Source organism: Polypterus senegalus, chromosome 14 (assembly GCF_016835505.1).
Source record: "Polypterus senegalus isolate Bchr_013 chromosome 14, ASM1683550v1, whole genome shotgun sequence".
Taxonomy (NCBI): domain Eukaryota; kingdom Metazoa; phylum Chordata; class Cladistia; order Polypteriformes; family Polypteridae; genus Polypterus; species Polypterus senegalus.
The window spans coordinates 132833145-132842257 of NC_053167.1; the positions used below are offsets into that span (position 1 = coordinate 132833145).

A 9113-nucleotide genomic window follows, 5' to 3' on the forward strand; every position below is an offset into this window, starting at 1 on the left:
GTGAAGCCCCCTAAATAAGATCCGGTCAGGTCAATTAACTTCAGATGTCACATGATTAGTTGATTAGGGTCCACCTTGTTTGCAGTCAAAGTGTCACATGATCTGTTCTGAAAGCCCCCCAAACTCTGCAACACCACTAAGCAAGCACAATGAAGACTAAGGAGCACCCCAAACAGGTCAGAGACAAAGTTGTGGACAGAAGTATTGATCAGGTTTGGGCTATAAAAAAAAAAAAAATTATATATCCCAAACATTGAGAATCTCACGGAGCGCCATTAAATACATTACAAACACAATGGAAAGAATACTGCACCAATACAAACCTGACAAGGGAAGGCTGCCCACCATAACTCACAGACCGGGCAAGGAGGGCATTAATAGGAGATGCAACAAAGGATAACACCACGGCACTCTGCCATTCTGGTATTTGATGTGAACATTAACTGAAGCTCCTGACCTGAACCAGCAGGATTTTGTGCAGCATTAAGCTGCTGCCACACGACTGGCCAATTTGATAATTGTATGCATAGGCTGGTGTAGAGGCATTCCTAATAATTTGCCAAGTAAGTTTATGGTGACAAGACACAGGGCCATTTTAAAGTATGGGCATTGGTCGGAAGGACCCCAGGAGTATAGGGGCCCATGATATTCCAGATGTCTATGTAGGTTTCTGTTTTGCTATCTAAAGAAGGGGCCCCTGTGCACTACTTTTCCTAGGGGTCTATGTTGCCCTTATGAGGGCTCTGAATCTTGATGTTTGGAGCTGTGAAACACCGAGTGTGAAGGAAAGTCTTTAGTTCATCTGCCTCTGGGATTGCGGTCACAGAACAAACAAAATGATTGTTTCATCATTTTGTTATATAGCGCCGTTCACAATGCACATGCTCACAATGCGTATCCAATCATTTCTATAGCACTGTTCCCAAACACCCTACAATCTGCTATTCAAATTAAAAAAAAAAAAAACCAAAGGATTGCAAAAAGCAATTCGGAGCACGGGATGCGTCTGCTGAAGCTCAACAGTGCTTGCGCGCAGGAATGACCGTCGGAATCCCCTCGTGCGTTTTGTTGACAGGAGGCGGAACCTCATGAATATTCATTGTGCCAGCGGAAGCGTCGCACGTGTCGGGCGCATAAAAAAAAAGCCCCCCTGCCCCGCCCCCCAGTCTGCCAGGAGGACAAAACACCGAGTGCGAGACAAGAGATCCCCGCGTCGCCGCGCCCCCCAAAGCCCACACAAAGGCGACCACTTACGGCAGTCCTCCTCGTCGCTGTTGTCCGTACAGTCGTCGTCGTCGTCGCACCTCCAGATTGTGGGGATGCACCTGCCATTGTCGCACTGAAACTGCCCCATTTCACATTCCGCTTGGGTCGCTGCGGTCAATTGAAAGAGAAAGAAGAGATCATCATTGGGTGGGATATACAGTGGGATTAGTTTTGACACTCTTGACATGCAGAAAGCTTTCCGTTACCGTTAAGTACGTGGAATGCCCGTACGCGCGACTTCCCCTGCATAACAGTGAACATTACACTCGTGTTTCGAGTTCGGCCGAGTTAAACAAGCGTGTGCGCCTAAACGTGGGGGTTTGCATGCCAGCACGTGCTTATTCAGTAAAGGAGGAGCGTGAATACAGGTGCAATTGTGCACACGTGTGCGCGCATAACTTACCTTTGGGCGCGCACATGCAGACTCAGGTGTACAAGTGTGGACATCCAGGCGGGTAAAACCAAACACAAATGACAGCACAAGTCAATGCGCCTTGTGTCCGAGTGCACTTGCGGGTGTTGTGCATTCACACCGGATTTTACCGATGGCCGTTTGCCGGCAGGGTGTGTAAATATTGCGCATGTGCATCAGTGTGAGCGCACAATCAAAGACCCCGACTGAGAAAACACTCCGCCTGGGTGCAGCAGCAGCAGCTCCGGCCACACTGTCTGCGAGCGGGAGCGTGCACGCGCTCTCACACAAACACAGGCAGACATACATATATAGATATAAATATATACACGCAACTCGCGTCCACCCACCTCTGCTAGACAGGAGCTTTAGCAAGAACAGCAGCAACAGGACTGTCCAAGGGTGCGTCCACATCTCTCGACGCCGCGGTCTCAAGAGCTCTTCCAGCCAGCTCTCACGCTGCCTCCGCAGCTCGGCGAAAGCAGTGCACCTCACACACTGCTCTCCGCGAGCGCCGACACTGGTTTGAATCGGCGGCGGCGACGTCACGGGAGGGCGGAACTAAGCAACGGAGTGGGGGCGGGATCCTGACTGTAGCTCGGGGACACGTGCCGGGGGTGGGAGGGGCGTCACCAGTCAGATTCTGTAATTTCTTGTCTTACGTAGCGAGAGACCCGCCAAAAATCGGGGGAAGAGAATTAAAGAACACCTAGAGCAATGTGCATTCTTTAAGCTGAGTGAAGTTACGATATACCAGTTGTCTCAGGTAATATCTGCCTTAAAGTACACAATGACAGGGGGGGAAATTACGGATCTTCCGTTTTCATGTCTATAAATCTATCCAAACAACATTCCTCGGTAAATTAAAACGCTTACAAATAGCGTCTGTTTAGACATATAGATTTCTATGCATCTATGTATTTACCCAGGTAAGAATTCCAAAGTTGCAGCCTAGATCACAGCAGAATAAGGCGCAAGGTGGGGACCAAATCTGAACGTGGCGCTGGTGCAGCTCCGTGGCCGACAAGCGGACCCCCTGAAACAACTGGTACGGAGCCGCCAGTAAGTGTAACACTCGCATATTTGCGATGTGGTAAATAATACCGGATGACGGGGACGAAAACTAATGCAGGCATTTGGAGATTGGACTTGGAATGAAGCAGCGCCCCCCGTGACGCCCTATCATGAACTCTGTTTAAGCGCTCACCTTAAAAATCAGCTTTAACCTGTTGCAGGAAGACCTCAGTTTCGGGAAAGCCTGTTTCTTCAACGCGTTATTTCTGGAATTATCTGTTATCTGCAATGCTGTGTTGTGAAGATGCAGTCCTTTTTGCGTGTTTTTTGACACAAAAATTAACTGTTTTTATTCTCTTAGCTCTGTGTGCGCGCGCGCGCGTGTGTGTGTAGAGTGTATTATATACAATGCTCCAAAAAAATGAAGGGAACTCTTAATCATCCCAGTCTAACACCAAGTCAATGAAGCTTCAGGTTATGTCAGCGTGTCCAGTTAGGAAGCACAAGTGATTGTGAATCAATGTCACCTGCTTGGGAGCAAATGAAAGTGACAACTTGTGACCTGAAGGGGCAAGAGAAAGACATCCCCTCAAAAAAGGGAATGGTGGGCACAAACCATTCCTTTCTGACTGGTTCTTCTCTAGTTTTGCATTTTGCTAATGTCCTTGTCACTACTCATCATCAGGCAGTACCTGCAGCCCATTCAGGTAGCACAGACAGTCCAGCTCCTCCAGGATGGCACATCCATTCATGCCATCACAAGAAGGTTTGTTTCAAGAGAATGGAGGAGATACTGGGAGACAGGCCGTTACACGAGGAGAGCTGGACAGGACCGTAGAAGGGCATCAACACAGCAGCAGGACCAATGTCTGCTCATTTGTGCGAGGAGGAACAAGAGGAGCACTCACTGCCAGAGCCCAATAAAATGACTAGCTGGCTACTGGTCTGCATGTTTCTGACCAAACTGTCATAAACTGACTCCATGAGGGTGGCATGACAGCCCGATGTCCCCTAATAGAACCTCTGCTCACATCCCATTATCTTCACATATACAATACAAAACAATTTATTTTTATAGAGCCCAAAATCACACAAGAAGTGCCACAATGGGCTTTAACAGGCCCTGCCTTTTGACAGCCCCCCAGCCTTGACTCTCCAAGAAGACAAGGAAAAACTCAGCACACATGACAGGTGTCACGGAGTCTATAGACGCCATGGTGAATGTTATGCAGCCTGCAACATTATCCAGCATGGCCAGTTTGACTGTGGGTCAGTGATGGTCTAGTGGGGCATAACCATATATAATAGATAGATAGATAGATAGATAAATATGAAAGGCACTATATAATAGATAGATAGAAAACATCTGAAGTTCGATCCCTAAAAGGGGAAGCAAAAGTGTGTACAACTGATGAGACCCAATTAGGGGGAAACATGTCATGTATTCTTTGTATCATTTTCCAGATGCTCTAATCACATATCTATGAGCTGAGAGGATGTGGCAGATGTTTGCTGACTGGCTGACCAACCACCAGCATTATCTGGTAGGTAACCATCCAAAATAAGCAGATTGTGATTCGTACCTATGAATATGCTATGAATAATACAATAGCTTTATTAATTCAATAGCTTTAAGAAGAAGAAGACAAATAAGAAGACAAATAATAAATAAAAATAATAAATAGATAAATAATAATATAAGAATAAACTCTGTGTTTCATGTACCCAAAACTGTAAAGCTATTTTTGCCCACCCTTGTAAATATTTGTTTTCAGAAGTCAACATAACTTTTTTTGTGTGAAAACATAAAATGAATCAGTTTTCTAGGTAAAGCAACACATCCCATTAGAAGTGTTTACTGAATCCAATTGGTAAATTATTTAATTGTACAGTTAAACAAGAGGTAAAAATAAAGTCTTCGTGTTCGTCAGATGAATACACAGAGTATCTGTAGTGTTCAGATCTGTCAGAGGCCTAAATCTGTCCTGACTGCAGCTGACTACGTCTCACTCCTTATATACAGCTGGGGCCACACCCCCTTCTGCATCATCAGATAGCCCCTCCCCTTGAAAGTCAGTCACAAGGGAACAAGGCAGAAGGCAAACAACAGCAATTCTAACAGGGGAAAATATTTAACAAATAATACAGTACTATATGAATAAAAGGCATAGATAGAACCCCAGGGTAGGAAATTTGTACTTTAAATGAATAAATGAATAATAGGTAGATAAATACACCTATATTTATATATATTGTGGCTGGACAGCCAGGGCCCATGCCCAGCCGGGACACCCCTTCTGTATATAATCCGGGGGAACAGACATGGACTGTACAATACCTCCCCTGGGTCACTAGATGGCAGCCCCCCTGTGTGGCAGTGGAGCCTCAGATTCCCGCAGGGCTCCATGGGAGATGGAGTTCTGCACAGCCCTGTGGGGACCCGGGGTGGCCACCAGGGGGCGCTGCAGGGGTTCCTGAGCCCGTCTGGGCAGTTCTTCAGCCCCACCTGGAAGTGCAACTGGAAATGGGTGATCAGGCACCTAGAGTACTTCCGGGTGGACTATAAAAGGTGCCAGCAGCCACCACTCCGGGAGCCAGGAGTCGGGAGGAGGGAGACAAAGCTGTCTTGGAGGAGTGGAGGATTTAGAAGAAGAGAGATTTGTGTTTGTGTGTGCTTAGTGTGGGACTGTGTTGTGCCTGAGGGACATGGGGTAGAAAAATAAAAGTTTATTTATCTTTACACGTGCCTCCGGTGTCAGTCTGTGTTGGGTCGGTGCTTGTATAGCGCCTTGACCACAATCTATATATATATATATATATATAGATGAAATATATATATATATATATATACGCACACACTGTGGTCTGATCACACACCAGAATAACTAAAAAGGAAAAAAATTAAAAAGAAAGAAAACTTACTTGACATATTACATAAATACAAAGACCAAACCAAAACACAATAGCAGAATATGGAAACTTATGTTTAAACAGCAACAAAAACACTAAATAAACACGAAATAAACTTGAGTCAGTGCAACAACCATAACACCGGGATGGCTTCTGGTTTCCTGTCAAACCAAAATTCAGTAACTGGAGGTTTGACTCTCGTACAGTAAATGACTTCCGCTGTGTTGCCATCCACTATTTACTTTATTTGCTTTTATGGAGAAAAGCCATGCTCCACGATCATACGACGGTCACACGCAAATGCAGCAGAACAGAAGCACATTTTACAAACATCTCTCTTCGTCACCGCCATCCACGACACAAAGAAACTCCGGCCTGGCTCTTTTCTGAATGTCTTTTCTTCCGTGGGAGGGTCACCAGGAGAGCCCTCAAGATGACCGCCTTTTCTCTCCAAATTCCATGCCAATGCAATCAGCAGTCAGAGCGACGAAGCACATCCACACTGAAGACAGGCGGCCCTTTGTCCGACGTTCCTGGGGACCTTTTCGACTTCTAAAGACACGCATTACAATTGTCGTCCCTGCAGTGTGACTCTCGCAGACGAACGGTGACTCTGGCGGCGCTGCAGCACATCATGGCATTCAGACATTTCAATCAGTCATTGTATGCAAGACCTGTCAGAGTAGACATTGTCACAAAGTTCTTTAGAAACGAGGAATCTTACTGAAGTTAAAGTCAGTGGGTCGTGGGTGTGTAATTTGTAGCGTCTTTCATGCAGAGCACGCTCAGTCGTAATTTCACATTACACTGTTGCCGGTGAGCATAAGCAGAATTGCACAAATAAGAAAAATATCAGCCCATTGTGTCCTGCACGCCTCTACAGTAGCCAACAGCTAAACTTTCATAAAGCCGGGGAAAATTATCTTTAAATAACAGTCAAGACCACCGTTCTAAAGTTTATTACAACAAGCCTGAGGGAGCCCAGCACACAAGAAGCTCCGTTTTCTGTGCTAAAGAGAGAGATTGTGTTGAGCATTTGGTTTATAAGGCCAGCATTATTTGTATAGCGTTCATTTGAAAGACATCAATTTAAACCAATCAGCACGCAGATCAACAGCATAATCCACACCCTGTATCTGTACAGAGCCCAAAACAGTTTGATAGATTGATCAGTTAGAACAGTTAGATCAGTGTTTCCTAACCTTTTTTTTTGTAGTGGTTCATCTTTTGTAACGAAAAACGTCACAAGACACACCGCTGCTCTGCTAAACACAAACACCTGATATCTCATCCACGTGTTTAACTGTCCGAAGGAGCAGGACCAGCAGAGAAGCCGGTAAGAAAGCAGCTGTGAGATCAGCGTCCTCAGACATGGCACTTAGTGAGCACTTTGGGTGCGTCTCCCAGCTGCTTCATCCCTTTGCCTGCTCCTTTCTTGTATGCCCGCTATGCAGTGGCACACACGTGAGCATGGGAGGCAGCTGAAGGGCTCACAAAGGGATAATTCCACTCCAGACCAAGGGGGGTGGCAGGGTGCACTGATTCTTCCCCTTTTTCATCAGTGGACCAACTTCGGGAAATTTTGCCTGGACTTGATGACAGCACCGATGGTTACGGACCCTGACGACGTCACTTCTGGCTCCAGGCCCGATGATGTCACTTCCAGTTCCGGGCCTGTTGACGTCACTTCTAGTTCTAGGCCAGAGGACGTCACTTCTGGTTCCAGGCCTGTTGAAGTCACTCCTGGTTGTGGGCCCGATGACGTCACTTCCATTTCCGGGCCCGACGACATCACTTCTGTTTCCGGGCCCGATGACGTCACTTTCGGTTCTAGGCCTGTTGACATCACTTCTGGTTATGGGCCCAATAATGTCACTCCCATTGATGGGCCCGACGATGTCACTTCTGGTTCTGGGCCTGTTGATGTCACTTCTGTTTCCAGTCCCAATGACATCACTTCTGGTTCTGGGCCCAATGACGTCATTTCCATTTCCGGGACTGGCAACGTCACTTCTATTTCTGGGCCCGATGACGTCACTTCCAGTTCCGGGCCCGATGACATCACTTCCGGATCCAGGCTTGTTGACATCACTTCCGGTTTCTGGCCTGTTGACATCACGTCTAGTTCTGGGCCATATCACGTCACTTCCAGTTCCGGGCCCGTTGACGTTACTTCTGGTTCTGGGCCTGATGACGTTACTCCTGATTCTGGGCCCGATGACGTCATTTCCATTTCCAGGCCTTACAACGTCACTTCTATTTCTGGGCCCGATGACGTCACTTCCAGTTCCGGGCCCGATGACATCACTTCCGGATCCAGGCTTGTTGACATCACTTTTGGTTCTGGTCCTGTTGATGTCACTTCTGGTTCTGGGCTTGATGACGTTACTTCCATTTCCAGGCCCGACAACGTCACATTTGGTTCCAGGCCTGCTGACATCACTTCTGGTTCTGGACTCAACAACGTCACTTCCATTTCCGAGCCCGATGACGTCACTTCTGGTTCTAGGCCTGTTGACGTCACTTCTGGTTCTGGGCTTGATGATGTCATTTCCGATTCTGGACCCGATGACGTCACTTCCGGTTTCTGGCCTGTTGACATCACGTCTAGTTCTGGGCCATATGACGTCACTCCCGGTTCCGGGCCCGATGATGTCACTTCCGGGTCCAATGACGTCACTTCTATTTCCAGGCCCAACGATGTCACTTCTGTTTCCGGGTCTGACAACATAACTTCCAGTCTGGTCCCTGATGACATCACTTCCCCTGCCAGGCTTTAAACCCGCCATGTTTGCCTGTCTGTACTGTTCTGTCTTAGACTGAAGTCTGTTAAACCCTCTGCCATTTGAACCACAAACTTCCGATTTGGCAGTCTATTTCAAGCATACGGGCGGCTGCCTCAAAACCTTTCTCTGTGTGTCTTGTGAAATCCTTTCACACCACTGGCACTATGAGACTCGTTGGAGACCACGCACCTAGGGCACATGGACCCTGGTGTCCAGGAGATGCGTCCAAAGTGCTCCAAGTGCTACATCTGTAACATTGTGACTGCGGAGCTGCTTTTATGTCAGCTTCTCCAGATCATCCGAGGAGCTTATCCCTCTCAGGTTCAGACACAGGTGTGCTACTCTCTTGTTTCCACAGTACACCTTGGGTAGCTCTCACGGCACAACACTGTGTCATGGCACACTTCTTGATAAAAACCAAGTGAGAACATTCAAACAATCTAGACGAGAACAAGCCATTCAGCCAACAAAGCTCGCCCGTCCTGTCCACTTCATTCTTCTAATAAAACATCAAGTTGAGTTTTGAGGGTCCCCACTGTTTACCTCACTGCTTGGTCATTTATTCCAGGGCTCTGTGGTTCTCTGTGTGCAGAAAAACTTCCTAATGTTTGTGTGAAATGTACTCTTCGCAAGTTTCCACTGTGTCCCCGTGTTCTTGATGAACTCATTTTAAAGTCGTCGACTCGATCCACTGGACTAATTCCTCTCATAAACTCAAACACTTC

General features: G+C 47.0%; 1 protein-coding gene across 1 annotated transcript in view; it reads right to left on the reverse strand.

Moving 5' to 3' along the window:
- lrp8 (low density lipoprotein receptor-related protein 8, apolipoprotein e receptor) overlaps window positions 1–2191 on the reverse strand; it is a 454742-nt gene extending 452551 nt beyond the window's left edge. The window contains exons 1-2 of the mRNA XM_039734789.1: window positions 2029–2191; window positions 1255–1374 (exon numbers count right to left, since the gene is read on the reverse strand). Coding sequence (XP_039590723.1) covers window positions 1255–1374; window positions 2029–2092 — 184 coding nt within the window. The 5' untranslated portion in view covers window positions 2093–2191. The remainder of the gene's footprint in view (window positions 1–1254; window positions 1375–2028) is intronic.
- Window positions 2192–9113: the final 6922 nt, after the last annotated feature.